The 25,474-nt window shown below is 46.6% G+C and overlaps 2 protein-coding genes across 2 annotated transcripts in view; both read left to right on the top strand.

The window, feature by feature from the left end:
- Nucleotides 1-25,474, top strand: part of LOC311327418 (heat shock factor 2-binding protein-like) — a gene marked incomplete at both ends in the record, with an annotated part of 468,623 nt that overhangs the window by 123,926 nt on the left and 319,223 nt on the right. The gene's annotated exons all lie outside the window — the stretch shown is intronic.
- Nucleotides 548-6,255, top strand: LOC311327408 (3-hydroxyacyl-CoA dehydrogenase type-2-like; the record flags this gene model as incomplete). Its single annotated transcript, XM_084460445.1, has 5 exons — nucleotides 548-571; nucleotides 1,271-1,435; nucleotides 3,713-3,877; nucleotides 4,174-4,255; nucleotides 6,065-6,255. 5 exons carry the CDS (start codon nucleotides 548-550, stop codon nucleotides 6,253-6,255), a joined length of 627 nt encoding a protein of 208 aa, XP_084316571.1.

Here is a 25,474-nt window from a genome sequence, read left to right as displayed (position 1 = left end):
CCTGCACCCCCCTCCTACCAGCAGGCCAGTGATCCATGCCCTGGAAAGAGTTCATCTGCTGTTTATGAATAAAACTCAGTTACTATCTGCATGTGAACGTGTCAGAAGATTCCCTGGCACTGTTGGACACTTGTCAAATAATCTCATAATATTTGCGTAGGCCTACTATTGTTGGCTATGCAAGTGCCACTGAAATGTATTTTGGCGATGTGTTCTGTGTAATAAAAATGCAGACAGATGCAACAATGCGAAAAGATGCAGTCGTTGCATTTATTGTATTTTGATCAGGCTAAGACAACGGCTACTATGTCCCACGGGGTCCTCAGGTCGGCTTTTAACCCCAAACAACTTCTGCTTGGTGAGACCAGTCGGCCGTTCTGAATGGGCAGCATTGTACCCCTTCGTTACAGTAAGCCAATCATTCGACGGGGCGTTTTCCGGAGTATGCTCTGATTGGTCCAAACCGCGAGACTGGGCGGAGCGGATTCGTGTTCTTCCGAGGTTGCCCTGCTGGAGTCCTGGCGCATGCGCAGCGCCGTCTCTGAACATGGCGAACATCCGGAGTATCAAGGTGAGAAAGAGGAAAGAGAACCGCCGATAAACGCACTCTCTTCCCCGGGAGTCATGAAGCCGCACATGGGACTCTGCCCTCAGCTGAACCCTTATGAGCTGCAGAGTTCCCAGACATGGAGGAGTTTCTGTGTGCATGCATGGGAGCCAGAGTGGAGAAGTTTGCTGCTTTGCTCCACTATTGCTTGGTGTTGGTGTGACGTTAACGTGACTATCAGCCTGGAGTTGCAGTGCTTCAGTGAGCTAGCTAGTCTGTGATAAACCCCTTATTGTTTGTCTACCACAGTATTCAACCTGATTTACCTCTCTCAACTTGTGCGTTGTCCTCTGTCCTTGTGTACATCCGTGTGTGTGACTGTGTGTGACTGTGCGCTGTGTGTGTGTGTGTGTGACTGTGTGTGTGTGTGACGGTGTGTGTGTGACTGTGTGTGTGGCTGTGTGTGTGTGTGTGACTGTGTGTGTGTGACTGTGTGTGTGACGGTGTGTGTGTGACGGTGTGTGTGTGGCTGTGTGTGCTGTGTGTGTGACTGTGTGTGTGTGTGTGTGTGTGTGACGGTGTGTGGTGCTGTGTGTGTGACTGTGTGTGTGTGTGACTGTGTGTGTGTGTGTGACTGTGTGTGTGTGCTGTGTGTGTGACGGTGTGACTGTGTGCTGTGTGTGACGGTGTGTGTGTGCTGTGTGCGCTCGTTCTGTCCCCCAGGGCATGGTGGGGCTGGTGACGGGCGGGGCGTCTGGACTGGGCCGCGCCACGGTGGAGCGTCTGGTGCAGCAGGGGGGGTGCGCTGTGGTCCTCGACCTGCCGTCCTCGGAGGGACACGCCCTGGCCGCCAGCCTCGGGGAGCGCTGCGCCTTCGCGCCCGCTGACGTGAGTACAGGAAGCCCTGGGGGGTTGGAATAATGCTGGACCGATGACCAGTAGCCCTGCCTGGACCAGTAGCCCTGCCTGGACCAGTAGCCCTGCCTGAGACCAGTAGCCCTGCCTGGACCAGTAGCCCTGCCTGAGACCAGTAGCCCTGCCTAGGATGAGTAGCCCTGCCTGGACCAGTAGCCCTGCCTGGACCAGTAGCCCTGCCTAGGATGAGTAGCCCTGCCTGGACCAGTAGCCCTGCCTGGACCAGTAGCCCTGCCTGGGACCAGTAGCCCTGCCTGGACCAGTAGCCCTGCCTGGACCAGTAGCCCTGCCTGGGATGAGTAGCCCTGCCTGGGACCAGTAGCCCTGCCTGGACCAGTAGCCCTGCCTGGGATGAGTAGCCCTGCCTGGGACCAGTAGCCCTGCCTGGACCAGTAGCCCTGCCTGGACCAGTAGCCCTGCCTGGACCAGTAGCCCTGCCTGGGATGAGTAGCCCTGCCTGGGATGAGTAGCCCTGCCTGGACCAGTAGCCCTGCCTGAGACCAGTAGCCCTGCCTGGGACCAGTAGCCCTGCCTGGGATGAGTAGCCCTGCCTGGGATGAGTAGCCCTGCCTGGGACCAGTAGCCCTGCCTGGGACCAGTAGCCCTGCCTGGGATGAGTAGCCCTGCCTGGGATGAGTAGCCCTGCCTGGGATGAGTAGCTCTGCCTGGGACCCAGGAAGCCCCTCCCCCTAGTCCTGGGCCACGCCCTCCGGGCTCTAGCGGTAGATGTCTGGGTTCCGACGCTGATGCCTGTTTAAACATCCAACGCTGGCGCTAATGAGCGATGGTGTGTCGTCTGCTCCTGACTGCTCATTGGCTAGTCTTCTGCTCCTGACTGCTCATTGGCTAGTCCGACAGAGTTTTGTCAGTACTACTGTCCACCAGCTGAAGTGACCCCATTTCTCTCTCTCTCTCTCTCTCTCTCTCTCTCTCTCTCTCTCTCTCTTCCTCTCTCTTTCTCTCTCTCTCTCTCTTTCTCTCTCTCTCTCTCTCTCTCTCTAACCCTTTCAGGAATCTGTAATGCCTCTATTCCCCTCTAGAGGGCACAGCCTTACAAACAAAGACCCTCTGGCCTTCAATGCCACTAGTCCTCACATTCGATTTTGTAGTAATATTGAGATCCATCCTAACTCACCCCTACTCGCAGTATTGAGACCCACCCTAACTCACCCCTACTCGCAGTATTGAGATCCACCCTAACTCACCCCTACTCGCAGTATTGAGATCCACCCTAACTCACCCCTACTCGCAGTATTGAGATCCACCCTAACTCACCCCTACTCGCAGTATTGAGATCCACCCTAACTCACCCCTACTCGCAGTATTGAGATCCACCCTAACTCACCCCTACTCGCAGTATTGAGATCCACCCTAACTCACCCCTACTCGCAGTATTGAGATCCACCCTAACTCACCCCTACTCGCAGTATTGAGATCCACCCTAACTCACCCCTACTCGCAGTATTGAGATCCACCCTAACTCACCCCTACCCGCAGTATTGAGATCCACCCTAACTCACCCCTACTCGCAGTATTGAGATCCACCCTAACTCACCCCTACTCGCAGTATTGAGATCCACCCTAACTCACCCCTACCCGCAGTATTGAGATCCACCCTAACTCACCCCTACTCGCAGTATTGAGATCCACCCTAACTCACCCCTACTCGCAGTATTGAGATCCACCCTAACTCACCCCTACTCGCAGTATTGAGATCCACCCTAACTCACCCCTACTCGCAGTATTGAGATCCACCCTAACTCACCCCTACTCGCAGTATTGAGATCCACCCTAACTCACCCCTACTCGCAGTATTGAGATCCACCCTAACTAACCCCTACTCGCAGTATTGAGACCCACCCTAACTCACCCCTACCCACAGTATTGAGACCCACCCTAACTGCTACTCGCAGTATTGAGATCCACCCTAACTCACCCCTACTCGCAGTATTGAGACCCACCCTAACTCACCCCTACCCGCAGTATTTAGACCCACCCTAACTGCACTTGCAGTATTGAGACCCACCCTAACTGCTACTTGCAGTATTGAGATCCACCCAAACACCCTGCAGGTAGTGAGTTAGGGTAGAGATAGTGAGACCTGCAGTATTGAGACCCACCCTAACTCACTACCTCCAGTATTGAGACCCACCCACTACCATCTCACACCAGGTCACCTCTCCGACCCTCTGGTGACCTGGTGTGGTTGAGCCTGGCCCAGGTGACCTGGTGTGGTGGTGCCTCGCCCAGGTGACGTCGGAGGCGGAGGTGGCGTCGGCAGTGGCGTTGGCCAGAGAGCGCTTCGGGAGGCTGGATCTGGCCGTGAACTGCGCCGGCATCGCCGTGGCCGTGAAGACCTATAACTTCAAGAAGGATGTTACTCACAGTCTGGAGGACTTCACACGCGTCATCACTGTGAGAGACACACACACACACACACACACACATTCACACACACTACTCACAGTCTGGAGGACTTCACACACGTCATCACTGTGAGACACATCCACACACACTTACTCTCTCTCTCTCTCTCTCTCTCTCTCTCTCTGTGTGTGTGTGTGTGTGTGTGTGTGTGTGTCTGTAGGTGGACCTCTAAAGGTCTCTCTCTGTGTGTGTGTGTGTGTGTGTGTATGTGGGCCTCTAAAGGTCTCTATCTCTGTGTGTAGGTGGACCTCTAAAGGTCTCTCTCTGTGTGTGTCTCTCTGTAGGTGGGCCAGGCAGCGTACTCGGCCTCTAAGGGGGGCATCGTGGGGATGACCCTCCCCATCGCCAGGGACCTGGCGCCCATGGGCATCCGAGTGGTTACCATAGCACCCGGGTCAGTAGCACACCAGGAACTGAAACACTGCCCCTACTAGACACCTCTACCCTGAAACACTGCCCCTACTAGACCCCTCTACCCTGAAACACTGCCCCTACTAGACACCTCTACCCTGAAACACTGCCCCTACTAGACACCTCTACCCTGAAACACTGCCCCTACTAGACACCTCTACCCTGAAACACTGCCCCTACTAGACACCTCTACCCTGAAACACTGCCCCTACTAGACACCTCTACCCTGAAACACTGCCCCTACTAGACACCTCTACCCTGAAACACTGCCCCTACTAGACACCTCTACCCTGAAACACTGCCCCTACTAGACACCTCTACCCTGAAACACTGCCCCTACTAGACACCTCTACCCTGAAACACTGCCCCTACTAGACACCTCTACCCTGAAACACTGCCCCTACTAGACACCTCTACCCTGAAACACTGCCCCTACTAGACACCTCTACCCTGAAACACTGCCCCTACTAGACACCTCTACCCTGAAACACTGCCCCTACTAGACACCTCTACCCTGAAACACTGCCCCTACTAGACACCTCTACCCTGAAACACTGCCCCTACTAGACACCTCTACCCTGAAACACTGCCCCTACTAGACACCTCTACCCTGAAACACTGCCCCTACTAGACACCTCTACCCTGAAACACTGCCCCTACTAGACACCTCTACCCTGAAACGCCCCCTCTGTGCGTGCGTGCTGGAGCAAGTGAGGAAGCTATTTCGTTTCTAAAGACGTTTCTAAAGATCATATTACAGAAGCATGTGAAAAACCACAACAAGCCCTCGCTCTATGGAAGCACAACTAGCGATTCATAAAAACAGATTGATGAAAACAACCGTTTCGCGGCAGAACATAGATTTTTAAGAAGCTGCATTCTCAGTGCCCCGTCCGCCGCCATTACATGGATATACTTGGCTCGCGCTGGATTTAAAATTTCTTCTACAGGCCTCCGAATTACACCAAAGTTATCTCGGTGAGTCAAACGTCTTATAATATGCCGTAACTAAGGTCCAGGTTGTCAAAAACAAGCATTCACCTTTAATGTCTCATGTAAAGCACTTTGAATTGCCTTGTTGCTGAAATGTGCTATGTAAATAAACTAGCCTTGCCCAAAGACTACTACTGGCAGAAAGCTAAGTGACTTGATATCATTAAATCAAAAATCAGTAGCCTATAGTCTGGATTGGAAGTCAATGACTGCAAAACGTGAATCAGTAGCCTAACAGGTAAAATTAGGCTAAAGTTAAAAGCTAAAAGACTATAAAGCTAACGTTAGCCTGTATTTCGAGTCGATGTGATCAAAAGATCAGATGAGTTAAACAAATTAGCTGTAAAACGTCCATATTCAAATGCTTAATGAATTCCCTTTTGAAAAGGTCATTCTGTTTATGCTTGCTGTTTAATTTGCGGTTGTCGCGTGAGAAGACACATGATATTTTGACCTTACAATCACATGATATTTTGACCTTACAATCACATGATATTTTGACCTTACAATCACATGATATTTTGACCTTACAATCACATGATATTTTGACCTTACAATCACATGATATTTTGACTTTACAATCACATGATATTTTGACCTTACAATAACTGATATGAGAAAGAAAGAAAAAGCCAGGACTAACCGTTTTTCAATGGGTTAATGCTAACGGCTAGCAGGCTAACAGCCTTATTCCCCCCCCTCATCTGGATCTGGCTTGTTTTCTATCAACGAGCCCCATGTGACTCTGCTCCCACCCCTGTCCCTCCCCAGGGCTGTTCTCCACGCCGCTCCTGGCCGGCCTGCCTGAGAAGGTGCGCTTCTTCCTGGCGCGCCAGGTACCCTTCCCCCCCCGCCTGGGGGACCCGGCGGAGTTCGCCCACCTGGTCACGGCGCTGGCCGAGAACCCCATGATCAACGGAGAGGTCATCCGGCTGGACGGAGCTATCCGCATGCAGCCCTGAGAGGGTGTGTGTGTGTGTGTGTGTGTGTGTGTGTGTATGGTGTGCACTGTCAATGATGGCCTGGTCATCAGATTGAAGTAATAAAGTATGATAAGAACTTGAGAGAAACTTGCTGTCTGATTGGTTTGCTTGTGTTGAGTAGTTAGGGGATGGAATGTAACTGAAGGTCTAGGCTGACCACTAGGACATCTTGTGTGTGTGTGTTATCTAGGCTGACCACTAGGACATCTTGTGTGTGTGTGTTATCTAGGCCGACCACTAGGACATCTTGTGTGTGTGTGTTATCTAGGCCGACCACTAGGACAGCTTGTGTGTGTGTGTTATCTAGGCTGACCACTAGGACAGCTTGTGTGTGTGTGTTATCTAGGCTGACCACTAGGACATCTTGTGTGTGTGTGTTATCTAGGCTGACCACTAGGACATCTTGTGTGTGTGTGTTATCTAGGCTGACCACTAGGACATCTTGTGTGTGTGTGTTATCTAGGCCGACCACTAGGACAGCTTGTGTGTGTGTGTTATCTAGGCTGACCACTAGGACAGCTTGTGTGTGTGTGTTATCTAGGCTGACCACTAGGACATCTTGTGTGTGTGTGTTATCTAGGCCGACCACTAGGACAGCTTGTGTGTGTGTGTGTGTTATCTAGGCCGACCACTAGGACAGCTTGTGTGTGTGTGTTATCTAGGCTGACCACTAGGACAGCTTGTGTGTGTGTGTGTGTTATCTAGGCCGACCACTAGGACAGCTTGTGTGTGTGTGTTATCTAGGCCGACCACTAGGACAGCTTGTGTGTGTGTGTGTGTGTTATCTAGGCCGACCACTAGGACAGCTTGTGTGTGTGTGTTATCTAGGCCGACCACTAGGACAGCTTGTGTGTGTGTGTTATCTAGGCCGACCACTAGGACAGCTTGTGTGTGTGTGTTATCTAGGCTGACCACTAGGACAGCTTGTGTGTGTGTGTGTTATCTAGGCCGACCACTAGGACAGCTTGTGTGTGTGTGTTATCTAGGCCGACCACTAGGACAGCTTGTGTGTGTGTGTTATCTAGGCCGACCACTAGGACAGCTTGTGTGTGTGTGTGTTATCTAGGCCGACCACTAGGACAGCTTGTGTGTGTGTGTTATCTAGGCCGACCACTAGGACAGCTTGTGTGTGTGTGTGTTATCTAGGCCGACCACTAGGACAGCTTGTGTGTGTGTGTTATCTAGGCCGACCACTAGGACAGCTTGTGTGTGTGTGTTATCTAGGCCGACCACTAGGACAGCTTGTGTGTGTGTGTTATCTAGGCCGACCACTAGGATAGCTCCGAGAACAGCTGGACATGTGCACTCAGTGAGACTATGTTTTGTAAACTAATCCAGTAATAAACTCTTTTTCTCTGCTCTTGTGTATACTGTACCAATGTTGCAAAGGTGAATTTTGTACTTGCAGGCTGAAATTGATGCACAAACAGATCTTTATGGAGAGTATCCAGACTGATTTGCGAAAGAAACAGAATGATTGCGCCAAAATTGAGTATGAAGCTCGTGCACTGTTATATGCATGTGCAGAAGAAACCACATAATTGCATCTCCAGTAGTTTCTGAGAAAATGCGCGTTACTTTCGCCCTCTGTTACTTTGGTCCCAGCTCTCCCCTCCTGAGATGGTGTTAACCAGGGTAACCAAGTCAGAATCACCACACTGAGACACTCATCAAACTGAGACACTCATCAAACTCCTCGTCTCTCTCGTCATCTGACTCCCCAAGATCAAAGTCAGGTTCTGGATCATCCTGCAGTGTTTGCTTACTGCAGGTCTGTAACCTGCAAACGTCTGCATGTCAGTCCATCTGACATGTATGTGCAGCTCGGCATGGACGGACACACCTGCATGTTAGCGGCTCTCCAGAGGCAAGCGACCCAAGGCTAGATCGACTAAAGGCACCAGGTGACCACTTCAAGAGCGACTTGATCAAGAAAGACGCAAAACAAAGCCGTAGTATTTATAGGTTTGGGATGTGATGCTGACCTGGTTATAGGTGTGGGATGTGATGCTGACCTGGTTATAGGTTTGGGATGTGATCCTGACCTGGTTATAGGTTTGGGATGTGATGCTGACCTGGTTATAGGTGTGGGATGTGATGCTGACCTGGTTATAGGTTTGGGATGTGATGCTGACCTGGTTATAGGTGTGGGATGTGATGCTGACCTGGTTATAGGTTTGGGATGTGATGCCGACCTGGTTATAGGTTTGGGATGTGATGCTGACCTGGTTATAGGTGTGGGATGTGATGCTGACCTGGTTATAGGTTTGGGATGTGATACTGACCTGGTTATAGGTTTGGGATGTGATGCTGACCTGGTTATAGGTTTGGGATGTGATACTGACCTGGTTATAGGTTTGGGATGTGATGCTGACCTGGTTATAGGTTTGGGATGTGATGCTGACCTGGTTATAGGTGTGGGATGTGATGCTGACCTGGTTATAGGTGTGGGATGTGATCCTGACCTGGTTATAGGTTTGGGATGTGATCCTGACCTGGTTATAGGTTTGGGATGTGATCCTGACCTGGTTATAGGTTTGGGATGTGATGCTGACCTGGTTATAGGTTTGGGATGTGATGCTGACCTGGTTATAGGTGTGGGATGTGTTCCTGACCTGGTTATAGGTTTGGGATGTGATCCTGACCTGGTTATAGGTGTGGGATGTGATGCTGACCTGGTTATAGGTTTGGGATGTGATCCTGACCTGGTTATAGGTGTGGGATGTGATGCTGACCTGGTTATAGGTGTGGGATGTGATGCTGACCTGGTTATAGGTTTGGGATGTGATGCTGACCTGGTTATAGGTTTGGGATGTGATGCTGACCTGGTTATAGGTTTGGGATGTGATACTGACCTGGTTATAGGTTTGGGATGTGATGCTGACCTGGTTATAGGTTTGGGATGTGATCCTGACCTGGTTATAGGTTTGGGATGTGATACTGACCTGGTTATAGGTTTGGGATGTGATACTGACCTGGTTATAGGTTTGGGATGTGATGCTGACCTGGTTATAGGTTTGGGATGTGATGCTTACCTGGTTATAGGTTTGGGATGTGATGCTGACCTGGTTATAGGTGTGGGATGTGATGCTGACCTGGTTATAGGTGTGGGATGTGATCCTGACCTGGTTATAGGTGTGGGATGTGATACTGACCTGGTTATAGGTTTGGGATGTGATCCTGACCTGGTTATAGGTGTGGGATGTGATCCGGACCTGGTTATAGGTTTGGGATGTGATCCTGACCTGGTTATAGGTTTGGGATGTGATGCTGACCTGGTTATAGGTTTGGGATGTGATGCTGACCTGGTTATAGGTTTGGGATGTGATGCTGACCTGGTTATAGGTGTGGGATGTGATGCTGACCTGGTTATAGGTTTGGGATGTGATGCTGACCTGGTTATAGGTATGGGATGTGATGCTGACCTGGTTATAGGTTTGGGATGTGATGCTGACCTGGTTATAGGTTTGGGATGTGATGCTGACCTGGTTATAGGTTTGGGATGTGATGCTGACCTGGTTATAGGTGTGGGATGTGATGCTGACCTGGTTATAGGTTTGGGATGTGATGCTGACCTGGTTATAGGTGTGGGATGTGATGCTGACCTGGTTATAGGTTTGGGAGGTGATCCTGACCTGGTTATAGGTTTGGGATGTGATCCTGACCTGGTTATAGGTGTGGGATGTGATGCTGACCTGGTTATAGGTTTGGGATGTGATCCTGACCTGGTTATAGGTTTGGGATGTGATGCTGACCTGGTTATAGGTTTGGGATGTGATGCTGACCTGGTTATAGGTTTGGGATGTGATACTGACCTGGTTATAGGTTTGGGATGTGATGCTGACCTGGTTATAGGTTTGGGATGTGATCCTGACCTGGTTATAGGTTTGGGATGTGATACTGACCTGGTTATAGGTTTGGGATGTGATACTGACCTGGTTATAGGTTTGGGATGTGATGCTGACCTGATTATAGGTTTGGGATGTGATGCTGACCTGGTTATAGGTTTGGGATGTGATGCTGACCTGGTTATAGGTTTGGGATGTGATGCTGACCTGGTTATAGGTTTGGGATGTGATGCTGACCTGGTTATGGGTTTGGGATGTGATGCTGACCTGGTTATAGGTTTGGGATGTGATGCTGACCTGCTTAGTTCCACAAAATGGAAATACTCTATTTTGTGTTCCAGTTTTCCCCACTCTCTTTCGAATGTCATCCTGTCACTTATCCAATCAATCAAGCTCAGCAGTACTGTAGATGTGTATCGCCCAGCAGGACCCCTTGGTGAGCTCCTGAAGGAGCTTCACACATAAGTCTCGCACTTCCCTGATGATGGCTCCGTACGCATCCAGTGACTTCAACATCCAGAGAGAGAAATTGGAACCTCTTCTCTCTCTCCTCTCTTCCTTTGACCTTAACCTCTCCTCTTCTCTTCCTTTGACCCTAACCTCTCCTCTTCTCTCTCTCCTCTCTTCCTTTGACCTTAACCTCTCCTCTTCTCTTCCTTTGACCCTAACCTCTCCTCTTCTCTCTCTCCTCTCTTCCTTTGACCTTAACCTCTCCTCTTCTCTCTCCTCTCCTACTTTGACCCTAACCTCTCCTCTTCTCTCTCTCCTCTCTTCCTTTGACCTTAACCTCTTCTCTCTCCTCTCTCCTCTCCTACTTTGACCCTAACCTCTCCTCTTCTCTTCCTTTGACCCTAACCTCTCCTCTTCTCTCTCTCCTCTCTTCCTTTGACCTTAACCTCTCCTCTTCTCTCTCCTCTCCTACTTTGACCCTAACCTCTCCTCTTCTCTCTCCTCTCCTACTTTGACCCTAACCTCTCCTCTTCTCTTCCTTTGACCCTAACCTCTCCTCTTCTCTCTCCTCTCCTCCTTTGACCTTAACCTCTCCTCTTCTCTCTCTCCTCTCCTACTTTGACCCTAACCTCTCCTCTTCTCTTCCTTTGACCCTAACCTCTCCTCTTCTCTCTCCTCTCCTCCTTTGACCTTAACCTCTCCTCTTCTCTTCCTTTGACCCTAACCTCTCCTCTTCTCTCTCTACTCTCTTCCTTTGACCTTAACCTCTCCTCTTCTCTTCCTTTGACCCTAACCTCTCCTCTTCTCTCTCCTCTCCTCCTTTGACCTTAACCTCTCCTCTTCTCTTCCTTTGACCCTAACCTCTCCTCTTCTCTCTCTCCTCCTTTGACCTTAACCTCTCCTCTTCTCTTCCTTTGACCCTAACCTCTCCTCTTCTCTCTCCTCTCCTCCTTTGACCTTAACCTCTCCTCTTCTCTTCCTTTGACCCTAACCTCTCCTCTTCTCTCTCTACTCTCTTCCTTTGACCTTAACCTCTCCTCTTCTCTTCCTTTGACCCTAACCTCTCCTCTTCTCTCTCCTCTCCTCCTTTGACCTTAACCTCTCCTCTTCTCTTCCTTTGACCCTAACCTCTCCTCTTCTCTCTCCTCTCCTCCTTTGACCTTAACCTCTCCTCTTCTCTCTCTCCTCTCCTACTTTGACCCTAACCTCTCCTCTTCTCTTCCTTTGACCCTAACCTCTCCTCTTCTCTCTCCTCTCCTCCTTTGACCTTAACCTCTCCTCTTCTCTTCCTTTGACCCTAACCTCTCCTCTTCTCTCTCTACTCTCTTCCTTTGACCTTAACCTCTCCTCTTCTCTTCCTTTGACCCTAACCTCTTCTCTCTCCTCTCTTCCTTTGACCTTAACCTCTCCTCTTCTCTCTCCTCTCCTCCTTTGACCTTAACCTCTCCTCTTCTCCTCCTTTGACCTTAACCTCTCCTCTTCCTTTGACCTTAACCTCTCCTCTTCTCTCTCCTCTCCTCCTTTGACCTTAACCTCTCCTCTTCTCTTCCTTTGACCTTAACCTCTCCTCTTCTCTCTCTCCTCTCACCCACTAGACACTGTTCCACCCCTAACGTCTCTGTCACTCCCCTCCATCTCTCACTATCTCAAGTGCTACTTCCTCTCCCTCTTTCCCCGTATGTCCTTACCCTGCCCACATGGTTGCTACCCATGGTGCCCCTGACGTGGTGGCTCCTGACGTGGTGGCCCCTGACGTGGTGGCCCCTGACGTGGTGGCCCCTGACGTGGTGGCCCCTGACGTGGTGGCCCCAGCGTCAGCGCAGGATGAGACGGGTTGTTTTCGGTGGCGTGTGTACATACCCACAAACTACTAGACTGCTTCTCATGAAACTCTGTGGAGGGGTGCAGCATGGACCAATTTTGGAGCAGATCTGAATCACGACGCGGGTCCACGAGACGGCCAGCCATTCACCTTCATCCACTTTGGACTTCCCCATTCACCTCCATCCACTTTGGACTTCCCCATTCATTGTCAATGGGGGGAAATTGAAACGGCCATATCTCTATATCATAAGTTCTCAACCTAATGAATGCAGCAATACCAGACATGTTCTGCGTGCACACAGGTGCGCGTGAACAGAACACGGAACCAGAACACGGCACAGAACATAGAACCAGAACACGGCACAGAAGCACAGAACACAGTCATGGGCGGAGGCTCTCTGAGCACCATTCCTAGTTTGCCTGTGTACTGTGAGGACCTTATCTACTGTATAATATTGATAAGGTCCTCACAGCACACAGGCAAAAATAATTAGAGCCCTTTAAACTAAGATTACTGAACACAGGAGCGCCATTCACAACCAGGATCCATCAAGACCAGCTGCTGTCCGCCTTACAAAAGCTCCCCAAAACATATACACTCTCAGATATGTTGGAATCAAAACTATCAAATGCCCTCGGAGGGGAAGTGACATAGACTCTCTACTTTTGAGAAGGGAACTATTCTATTCTTGATCTATCCCCCTTGGGATCTGTACACTTGACACACTCACACCAAAAGGTCTAAATGAGGATTTTAGTGTTAAACCTTTCTTGTGATGTTGCTGGTGTCCTAATATGTGATGTTATCCTAATATGTGAACTGTCCTTAATATGTGATTATGTTATTATTCTAATATGGGCCCATGAGTTGGTCTGGATATTGTAGGTTCTTGTAATCTATTTGTCTTTTTTATTTTATTTTTTATTTAACCTTTATTTAACCAGATAAAAAGCATTGAGATAAAATCTCTTTTACAATACTGACCTGGCCAAGAAGGCAGCAGAGTTTCACATAGAAAGACACAAGGACATATAAAATACAGAGAACAACACAACTAAATATACAAAAGGCGTAGACCACGTGGGAACAATAAGAAATTAAGATATATTACTACATGAGCAGCTGGTGGTAAGGACTTCTGATAGTTTCAGTTTAAAGCTGGCTAAAGGAATAAGTGCCATCAGTTTGAGGCTTGACTGAAGGTCATTCCAAGACCAAGGACCAGAATAAAAAAGGCTCCTTTTTCCAGCCTCAGTCCGCACAGCAGGTACCTGGAACCGTATCCAGGCACTGGATCTGAGGTTGTAAGAGTCACAAACTGGTACAAAATTGGAACATATGTACCGAGGGAGCTTGCCTAAAATGGCCTTATACAATAAAATAAACCAGTGTTGCATCCTGCGCATAGTAAGTGAGGGCCACCCAGTTAGGCTATACAGTGTGCAATGATGAGTCCTATAAGGTGCGTTTGATATATATCTCAGTGCAGCATGGTAGAGTGGGTCAGGTTTGGCCAAAACAGTGGGACAGGCAAATCTATAGATGGTATCGCCGTAATCAAGCTGGGACAGGAATAAGCCAGAGACCAACCTTTTACGAGAAGATGTTGAAAAACAAGCTTTAAGTCTGTAAAGGAAGCCAAGAGTAAATTTCAGTTTCTTAGTTAGGGCTTCAATATGATGTTTAAAGTTTAGATTTCTGTCCAGCCAAAAGCCCAGGTATTTGTATGTGTCGACAAACTCAACAGAGATACCGTCAAGGGTGTCAATGGAGAGGCAGGAGGACACAGACTTAGGAGCAAAGAGCATTGCTTTGGTTTTCATACCGTTTAAAAGCAGCTTGGAATCAAGAAGTGCATGCTGCAGTGTGATAAAATCCAATTTTAGATTGGAAACGGCAATATCCAGAGAAGGAGCACATGAGTACACAATAGTGTCATCAGCATACATATGATAGGTTGAACATTGCATCTGATTACAAATATTGTTTACATATAATAAAAAGAGCAAGGGCCCCAAAATAGAACCCGGTGGAACTCCCTTCTCCAGGGTGACAGGGTCAGAGATGGTACTGCCCAACCTGACGCATTGAGTACGGTCGGCTAAATAACTCTGAAACCAACTAATGGCATTGTGTCCGAAACAAGACACCGACAAAACATTAAACAGAATGTGATGATCTACAGTGTCAAATGCTTTGGTTAAGTCAATAAACAGTGCAACACAAAAAGATTTCCTATCCAAAGCAGCCTTAATATCATCTAGGACTTTCAGACTGGCAGTCACAGTACTGTGCTTTGATCTGAATCCAGATTGCAAAGGGTTAAGGATGTTGTGTGAATTTAAAAAAAGCTTTAGCTGAGCAGAAACTAAGGACTCAAGAATCTTTGATAACACAGAAAGATTTGAGATGGGTCGATAGTTATTCAAATCAGTGGGATCACCAGCTTTCAAGAGGGGCGATACAAAAGCTTGCTTCCACACAACTGGCAGCGTATGAGTGGACAGGGACAGATTATAAATATCAGTAACTGGTTGTGCTATAATCTCTGCTGCAATTTTTAAAAAGAAAGGGTCAAGTCCGTCAGGCCCGGCTGACTTTTTAGGATCAATTGATTGCAAACCGTGTAAGACTTCAGAGACCGAGAAGGAAGCAAAATCAAAAACAGGGGAGGAGATCATCTCTTGACTATGACTCAGGGTACGACCATGCAGAGAGTCATGACTTTGCTCATCAAAAATGTGACCAGCCTTTTTGAAATGAGCATTAAAAGCATTAGACATATCATTTTTGTCAGAAATAAAAGCATCACTGACCTTCAGTTTTTGTGGAAGACTAGAAACCTTCTTGTTCTGAAGTGATTTAATTGTTTTCCAGAACTTGGAATGGTCGTTAAAACTATCAGTGGTTAAGCTCAGATAGTAATCAGCTTTAGCTTTTTTAATAAGAGCTGAACATGTATTTCTGAGGACACGAAAAAGAAGCCAGTCATCAGCAGTGTTTGACTTTCTGGCTAAAGACCATTGCTTATTTCGATCATGAATAAGATTGGTTAATTCTCTAGTAAACCATGGATTGTATCTATTCTTGACTCTAAATTTTCTAAGAGGGGCATGCTTATTAATAATCAGTAAAAAGTGATCTGTAAAGAAATGGACAGCATCATCGACAGATGGAATTAACGCTGTAAGGTGCCATTTAACTTCCGCCAGGTCATGTAGGAAAGCCTGCTCAGAAAAATGTTTGAAGCAGCGCCTGAGCACAATAAGGCCCTTGGCTTTGGGCAACTTAGTGCTCCTAACGCAAGCAATGGTGCAGTTGTCGCTGATATCATTAGGAAAAACACCAACAGACACATATTTATGAACTGCATTTGTTAGAATGACATCTATAAGGGTGTCGCTGTTGGGTTTGGCAGGGTTTATTCTAGTAGGGCTTTCAATAAGCTGAGTTAAATTCAAAGAATCACAAACCTGCTTAAATTGTGAAGATTTATCACTCAGCCAGTCCCAGTTTAAATCACCCATTAAGATGATTTCAGAAGAAAACTTAGACAGCAATTCAGTAAGGCTTGTGGTTGCATCTTTGATGGCCGAGGGAGGCCTATAACAGCCAATAACCGTGAGAGGAGCATTTGCTATAGTTATTTGGACAGCTAGAAACTCAAGTTGCCTAGGTATTGAAATCGAGTGAAGGACAGAACACTGTAAATTCTCAGCAGTGTATATTGCAACACCACCAGCTCTGCCCTTACGGTCAGTTCTGAAAACATTATAACCATCAATGTGAATGACATTGTCAGTGACGGTCGGTTTTAACCAGGTTTCAGAAACTACTACAATATCAGGCTTAGCAACTAAAAACCAGGTCTTGAAAATATCTAATTTGGGCACTAGACTCCTAGCATTAACATGCAGAAAACCCAGCCCTTGCCTACAGCTAAACTCATACGGAGTTGGCAGAAGCTGCAAGGAAGCAGAAAAATGCTCTGGACCAGGGTTAATGTTAACATTGCCAGAGAGTAGAAGCAATAACAGTATTAACAGTCTGGAAGATGATTTTTTCACATGGGTTCTAGACAAATTGGTTTTCTGGGGGTCAGGGCCACTCCAGTCCTTCGAAATTAGCGAGTCAAGAGTCAAAAGGGCATATGGGAGAGCGCATTTTATGCCGTAGAACGTCAGCTTTTGGTAAAGTCTATCCGATGGGGTCAGCGCTCCAGAAGTTCCACCATCCGAATGTTCATTGTAAACAAAGACGTCACTGGTAGCCAGACCATCAGCTTTGCCGAGGTGCAGTCTGACAAATAATCCCAGAAGAAGAGCGAGCACGAGAGTAGCTTTAGACAACATAGTGCTGCAACACACCTAGTTTAGCTCAGCTCAGCTTAACCTAGCCCAGCCAGACCAGGAAAGCCAGGGGCAGGTGGAGGCAGGCCTCAGCTACAGCAGCAGGGCAGGGCAGGTGGAGGCAGGCCTCAGCTACAGCAGCAGGGCAGGGCAGGGCAGGTGGAAGCAGGCCTCAGTCAGCACAGCAGAGCAGAGCAGGACAGCTCCCCAGCAGTCAGGGGAAGAAATTCAGGCCATAGTCCACAGAGCCAGTAGAACTCCAAAAGGTCCACAAAACGGTAAAATGAGAAAATGCCAGGATCAAATAAAGACTACTACTTACTAAAATGGATGTTAAAAGTGCTAAAAACCAACAAAAAAGACCAAACACTAACAAACATTCAGCACACACAATGGGGATGCTGCCATCTTGGAAAAGGGGCGGGGGTGTTCTAATGAATACATGTTCTAATGATGGGTCCTATAATGGTGCGTGCTCTTCTACATGATAGGGTCATTTAATCTTGTTCCAAAACGCTCAGGACGCATGTACAGTCAGAATGTTCCTCAGACACTTCTCTCTCGCTTAGAAAAGCGTTTTCCATGCATGGAAACACAAGATCTGAAAAGGTGAATGAAAGCATCTCTACCACGAGAATACATGTTGAGGACTCCTAAAATAGCGCATACTATTCTACATTGGAAAGACATTCATTTTGACCAAAATACCTCGGGGCGCATGGAAAGTCCAAATGTTCCTAAGACACTTCTCTCTCTGAGAAAAGCATTTTACAGGCATGGAAACACAGAATGTGAAAAGGTGAATGAAAGCATTTCTAACTCAAGAATACATGTTCTAATGATGGGTCCTATAATGGTGCGTGCTCTTCTACATGATAGGGTCATTTAATCTTGTTCCAAAACGCTCAGGACGCATGTACAGTCAGAATGTTCCTAAGACACTTCTCGCTCGCTGAGAAAAGCGTTTTCCCGGCATCGAAACACAAGATGTGAAAAGGTGAATAAAAGCATTTCTAACACAAGAATACATGTTCTAATTAAAGCTGCTTCGCAGCGATGAGGCGGGGCCAGGCAATTTCCGACAAGTTTAGGAGCAATAAGCGAGCGAATAGGAGGACAACAAGAAAGTTGACATTCCAATGTTAATTTTGTACATTCATATCGTATCATAAAACATTTGTAAAACATTTTGATGCATTGTAAGCTCGATTTTGATAATTCAACAATCTGGTCAATGAGTTTGTGAATTACAGTCTGAACATCCAGTGGAGCAAGTTGTGTGGTGTTAATTGATTGAAAAATGTGGGATGAGATATGTTTATTAATTTTTACAGGTTTTGTCTGCTTTTCTTCATAATTGACCATTAACTTCAGCAGCTGTGTACTCAGTCAGTTGCCAATCAATCGATTTAGTCATTGTAATCCTCGGCGGGGGCTGGGTAGGGTTGCCAACAGCGATGTCTCCGGAGCTTGCGTTGGATTGTGGGTAATGTAGTTTTCTCTGTATGTAGTGTTGGTTTCAGAGGACAGAATTAAACATATTTTTAAAAATTCAATTTTTGAGATAAAATTCTGAAATAAATCACACTACATCTTAGATATGTGGCCAATGTTGTCACTTTTTATGAGGATGATCAGACATTGATTTGGCGAGAATTAATAGGAACTGTATACAGAACTGTTTACAGTAAAACCTTTTGATGTGCTGTGGGCTCAATTGTTCATATTTCAATAATCTGTGAGGATCGTTTGGTACGGACCGTCTGAAGATACAGTATATCAATTTTGGTGTCAATTGAACAAAAGATGTGGGAGGAGATAGGTTTGATAGGTTTTACAGTTTATGAAAAAATCAGAGTGATTGACTTCAAAATTCCTGCAAGGTCAGAGTGTATGAAAGTTTTGTCTCACTTGGTACTACATTCATGTGGTTGTTTTACAGTGATGGCACCTATGGCTGATTTGTTATGATTTTTTAAAGTTTTAAACTTTAGACTGTTGCTGTAGCGCCACCTTCAGCTTTATTGACCTACAATGCAGATTGAGGACTTTGGGTATAGTACTGGAGCTATGTGCAAATGTTGGTGATTTTTTGTCCACAGGAAGTTAGACTTCAGTGGAAGATGGAGAATAATAATAATAAGTAAAACATTTTGATGCATTGTAAGCTCAATTTTGATAATTCAATAATCTGGTCAATGAGTTTGTGAATGACAGTTTGAAGATCCAGTGTAGCAACTTTAGTGTTAATTGATTGAAAAATGTGGGTTACAGGTTTTGTTAGCTTTTTTTTCATAATTGAACATTAACTTCAGCAGCTGTGTACTCAGTCAGTTGCCAATCAATCGATTTAGTCATTGTAATCCTCGGCGGGGGTTGGGTAGGGTTGCCAACAGCGATGTCTCCGATTCGTGGAGCTTGCGTTGGATTGTGGGTAACGTAGTTTTCTCTGTATGAAGTGTTGGTTTCAGAGGACAGAATTAAACATATTTTTAAAAATTCAATTTTTGAGATAAAATTCTGAAAGAAATCATACTACATCTTGGATATGTGGCCAATGTTGTCACTTTTTATGAGGATGATCAGACATTGATTTGGCGAGAATTAATAGGAACTGTATACAAAACTGTTAACAGTGAAACTCTTTGATGTGCTGTGGGCTCAATTTTTTATATTTCAAAAATCTGTGAGGATCCTTTGGTAAGGACAGTCTGTAGATACAGTATATTCATTTTGGTGTCAATTGAACAAAAAATGTGGGAGGAGATATGTTTGATAGGTTTTACAGTTTATGAAGAAATCAGAGTGATGGACTTCAAAATTCCTGCAAGGTCAAAGTGTATGAAGGTTTTGTCTCACTTGGGACTACATTCACGTGGTGGTTTTACAGTGATAGCACCTATGGCTGATTTGTTATGATTTTTTTAAGTTTTAAACTTTAGACTGTTGCTGTAGCGCCACCTTCAGGTTTATTGACCTACAATGCAGGTTGAGGACTTTGGATATAGTACTGGAGCTATGTGCAAATTTTGGTGATTTTTTGTCCATGGGAAGTTAGACTTCAGTGGAAGATGGAGAATAATAATAATTATAATAATAATAATAATAATATAGGCAAATACAATAGGGTTCCGGCAGCTACGCTGCCTGGCCCCTAATGATGGGTCCTATAATGGTGCGTGTTCTTCTACATGATAGGGTCATTAATTTGGTTCCAAAACGCTTAGGAAGCCAAAAGAATACATGTTCTAATGAATACATGTTCTAATGATGGGTCCTATAATGGTGCGTGCTCTTCTACATGATAGGGTCATTCAGGGCTGGACTGGGACAAAAAATCGGCCCTGGCATTTTTGGCCCAGACCGGCCCACCACAATCGGTCGGACACCACCCACCAGTACGAAATCCTTGCGGCCCCTTTAAATATGCAATACCACCGTACTATTTCCCCAAAACCACTACAAAGATGAGTAAGTTCCGTGGACAAGTGTACCAGTGCAAATGGACGAGTGTACTCACTCACTCTTGACTCCCTGGTGGTCAGACGTGGCCGTGGAGTACACAATCTCCATACTCAAGTAACAGTTACAGTAGAAGTACAAGAAATTGTCAAAGAAAAAGCTCTGATAGAAGTCAAAGTATAATTTCAAATTATTTATTAAATTATTATTATTATTATTCAAATGTAAGTATAGAAATATATGTACAAAGTATACAAGTAACTCAAAATGTTGCCTGTGAACTCCACTGGGCTGAAAAGATCTCCTCCTCAAACAAGGCAACCTTTAAAAGAGTGAGAGGGAGAGACAAAGAGAGAAAGGTGAGAATGATAATTGATGGAGTTAAATGATCACAGTACTGGTCCAGTATCTTCAATTGAGAACAATGTAGAGAGATAGTTGCATGTATTTGATACTTACTTAGTAATAAAGGCTGCATGGCCCTCTGGATACCGTCAACAATAATGGCATCTCCTGAGAGAGAGAGAGAGAGAGAGAGAGAGAAAGAGAGAGATAGAGAGGGGGGGAGAGAGAGAGAGAGAGGGAGAGATGAGACATGATCAATGATAAGTCATACATGATTCAATGACAGATTCAGATGATCAGAGTTGCATGAATTGTATACTTACTTACTGGAAAAAGGCTGCATGGACCTCTGAATACCTTCATCAACAATGGCATCCTGAGTGAGAAAGAGGGAGGAAGAGAGATGAGACACGATAAGTGAGATAAACTATAGATTCAGATAGTACCAATATCTTCTAGAAAATGTAAGTAGTTACATAGATTGTAAACTCACTACTTACATAAAAAAGGATGCCTGTGAAGTCCACTCCAGTTAAAAGCAAAGTGCTTCTTTTCAAACAAATGAGGGCAACCTTTGATAGAGAGGGAGAAAAGGGGAGACAGAGAGAAAGGTGAGACAGACATTATAATTGATTGAGTTGATCACAGTACTGGTAATTACATGATCATAATACCTTTATCTTTACTGGAAAAGGCTGCATGACCCTCTAGATACCCTCAACAATAATATCCTGACAGAGAGAGAGGGGGGGGGGGGGGGCTGAGAGAGAGATGAGACATGATCAATGATCATTTTTAAATTATAAATGATTAAATGACAGATTCTAGAAAATATAAAAACATAGTTGCATGTATTGTATACTTACTTAGTGGAAAAGGCTGCATGGCCCTCTGAATACCCTCATCAACAATGGACAATGAACCACACAAGTTAGGGCCGGGCATCCTTTGAGAGACAGGGGACGGGGGGGTAATAATGAGTCACATGATCACACTATCTTCAGTCTAAAAAGCTGCTACATTATTATGAATAATTTTATAATAATAACAACAATTTCATATCAACTTACTATGAGTTTCCTCAGTAGCTCACTCTTCTCTGACACTTTGTCAATGACAGTGTCTGTGTCAAATTTGCTCTTATTATTATTTAGCATGTTATCTTGGTCTCACATGTGATCCTCAATCAATATTATAGTGTGTGCATAACAGTAGTAATGTACTAGCAGGGTCCAAAATGAACTTTTTTCACCTAGCCCCTTAGTAACAGTCCTGAAAGGAGCTAGGCTTACCGGTCAACTGGCTGGTAAATTATCCATTACCAATAGATTTTTAGCAGCTAGCCATTGGCTAGTAAATGGCTAGGGTTAATTTTGGACCATGGCCACACACAGCTAACGTTAGCCTGCTCCTCTTTTTCTTCGAAGATATAACGTTAAGTAGCCCAGCAGCAGCAACACTGCTAGGCTAGGCCAGAATAGATAACGTTAGTAATAGCGCTAGTGCTAATTACCAAGCTAACGTGCTAAAGTTAGCACTACTAGTACTGACGTTATCTGGCTGGCCTAGACAAACAGTGTTAACGCTAGCTAGCTCAAACGTAGCTAGCTACGACCCGGTTTGCTTGGCAGGGAGGTGGGTAGCTAGATTATGCTAGCTAGCTGTACCTAGCTAATGCTAGCTGGCGCTAGCCAGCAGATAGCCGTCACCCATATTCATATTTAGCTATAGCTTTTTTAGCTTTCAGCTATATTTCCTTACCGTTTCAACTACACACTCCTCCTGCTCACTCTGTCCTTCCTCAGCCCTGTCATGTCTCTGTCCCTCCTCGGCCCTGTCATGTCTCTGTCCCTCCTCGGCCCTGTCATGTCTCTGTCCCTCCTCGGCTTCCCTGTCCTGCTCTCGGCCACCATGGCCACCAGCCACCTCTCCTTCAAGTTCGTGTTCAACATGGTGTTGCTGCACAACGTCGGCTGAGGCTGTAGACGTTAAAGCAGCCCCTGGCGCAAACATATCAGTAATTTTTGCACATGTTGCAGCATCGCCTCAAGACTTTTAATCTTTTTAGCTCGTAATTTCTCTGCGCCCCCCTTGCGCTTTGGTTTACTATACTTGTCCTTATCATGGATGTATTAGGTCCTTATACATCTTTCTCCATCCACTGACTTTTGGCTCTCTAACGGCCCACGCAAATGACACCTGAAACTAACAGAGGGAGGGGTGGGGCCTACATATGACTGGGCCAGCCCAGTGTCAGTATAGAAATGGACCAATGGGCCGCTGTCCCTGCTCTATGGGCCGTTTGTTAGCCCCCAAAGAAAAAGAAAAACTTTTTTTTTTTTAGATCGGCCCACAAGTAGGTCCGGCCCACCGGGCATTTGCCCGGTACGCCACATGGCCAGTCCAGCCTTGGTCGAGGATGACGTTCTTCGTCGTGGTCAGAGCAAGAGCGCTCGACCAATGATGGCTCTCTCCACACCTAAGATCAGCCAGGCCCACCTTGACACTACAACAAAGGAGGTCATCAGGGAGATAATTGTGTTACACAGGGAAATGCAGGTGTCACAAGAGGAGGGGTTGCCTGTTGTTGGAGACGGACCCAGTTTTGTGGAGAACATCATGGGATGCTTAGACAACATCTCATCCGCTCGATCATCAACATTACCACTTAGCGCTTCCCCTGAGGAGATTATCCAGCACCTGTCCTGTGGGAACTTTCAGGCCAAAGCCACCCAACAGTTGAAGGGTGTTCTCCTGAGATCTATTTGTGGCTTGACCCCAGCCAGCTCTAAGTCGTTTAGCCAAACGGGGTCATATCTGTTAAGAAGCTCCACCACAAAGTCCGACAGCAGTCTGGACTCTGCTGTGGTGGAGATCTATGGGACCGTTGTGGACGGTGTAAAGGCCCTGCTGCATACCAGCGAGTCGATCAGGGCGACTGAAATCCCATGGCCCACGGACTCCCTGGATGGGATCACGCTTGATGATCAGCCACAGAGAACCACCTCTGCTACATCCTCCTCCTCCAAAAAGAAGACCCCGGAAGACATGTCCCTATCCCTCCCTGGCACCCCCATCCCCAGTGAGGTTCCAGTCGTTACACCAGTCATCAGGAGCACCACTGTTGACACGGCTGAGGACAGAGAGCTAGAAGTGACACCTAAAGATATGGTCAGCATGATCCTGGAGCACGTGGATCCAGCGGCTCTTCGGCAAGCCACATCTCCAGGAGAGAATGCCGCGGCCCACAGGAGGCTGGAGCAGCTGATCCCACGGGGGGTGATCAAGAACCTCTCACGAGACCTGGTTGATAGGCTTCAAGTTCTGATGTTGCGCGAGAGAGACATCTACCTCAAGGAGACAGTGGGGGCGGGGAGGAGTGTCTCTGACACCCTGCTGTCCAGATGTTGGAAGATAGGATGCAGACACAGAGGTGGTTCCCCTCCGAGCTGATCTACAGCTTCGCCGAGATGTCGGTGAAACGTCTGCTACTCCCGCTCCTCCTCCCGGCGACGACCTCCCAGAATGTCGCACCGCCATTCCAAGTGTCCAGCCACAGATTCCTGCGCCCCTCCTCCTCCGGGAGCTCCGCGGAGTCAAACTGCTCACATCTGTACAGCGACACTGAGTCTTTTCACCCGAGTTGTACAAAAGGCCCCTAAGTTTGTAGCCTTTATTTGTTTATTTCAATACTCTTAGTTTGAAAGATGGGTTTCGTTATCTGGCCGCTGATTGGCTACAGCCTGGGCACCTGTATGATGAGCGGTAGCGGTCCCGCTTCTACGATGAGTGACCTAGTTTCGCCGACCAAACAGATCTTTTCTGCCTTTTTTCCTTATACTTTCCCCTTGTATGTACATGAAGAAACGTGAGTATGCTGCCGTATGTTACTAGATTATATTTCTGTTTAGTTCGTTGCTCTGTGATAGAGATAACGTACTGAGATTTATGAATGATGTTGACTAGCGTTTATGCTAGTTAGCTACAGTTAGCCGGTGTGTTTGGATTAGCCTCCGGTTTTCTACATGTCTAGCTAAGTGCATCTCATGTGATTGTGTAACTTAACCATGTAATTGTTACTTATGTCGTGTGTGTTTGCAGTCGGCAAGCTGAGTTATGCTAGCTATCGTGGTTAGCCTATGTAGGTATATTCAGTTAGTCTAGTTACCCGGAGACGTGCAGGAGACGTTCATGTGTACAGCCAGTAGATGGCGACATGCGCCATAATTGTGTTGTCACCAGTGTGATTTAATTTGTCATGAGACTGTATTGTTTAGTCATTGTATTGCTGATACTGCAATGTTTGATTGTTTATTTTAGAACATACAACATCTGGATTAAAGACAACTAAAAAGAAAAGAGCCAAGTGCCAACAATAAAACCAGGGATCTTGGACCCAAATCGTCATCATTGGATACCACTGTTCTAATAGACAGCCAAGGGCGAATGCAACCATCCACATCCTGAACTAGCCTACACACAAATTCCCATTCTACACCTGTCTCAGGACTCGGAGCCCAAGAGGGAGCTGGACCTGGCCACTGTGTTGGACACTGATACTACGGACTTGGTAAAAAGTCCACTCGGTGTGGAGGACACGACGCAGAAGAAGGCGAAGCGGAGATTCAGATTTTGGCGCACGTTTTGCTTCAGCTTCAAGGTATGGCCCATATATTGTAGTTCAAATAATTTTATACACATTGCGCAACTTGCCATATATGAAAAGTAGCGCTTAGTCCATCTGCTAATTTCAATGTTATTCCAAAATTCTTCACTAACTAGCGCTCCAAGACTGGCCTGACAGCAGAGCATCAAACCAAAGAGTCAGGGTCTTTTGAGGAGAGACACTGCGTCCGTAAGTCAATAAACCATGATGTGGCCCCACTAACAAGTGGCACAAAAGTGTTCATATGAAACTA

This window comes from Borostomias antarcticus (genome assembly GCF_949987555.1).
Source record: "Borostomias antarcticus genome assembly, chromosome: 32".
NCBI lineage: Eukaryota > Metazoa > Chordata > Actinopteri > Stomiiformes > Stomiidae > Borostomias > Borostomias antarcticus.
The sequence above is the reverse complement of the archived record's forward strand: the minus strand, read 5'-3'. Positions and strand labels throughout refer to the sequence as shown.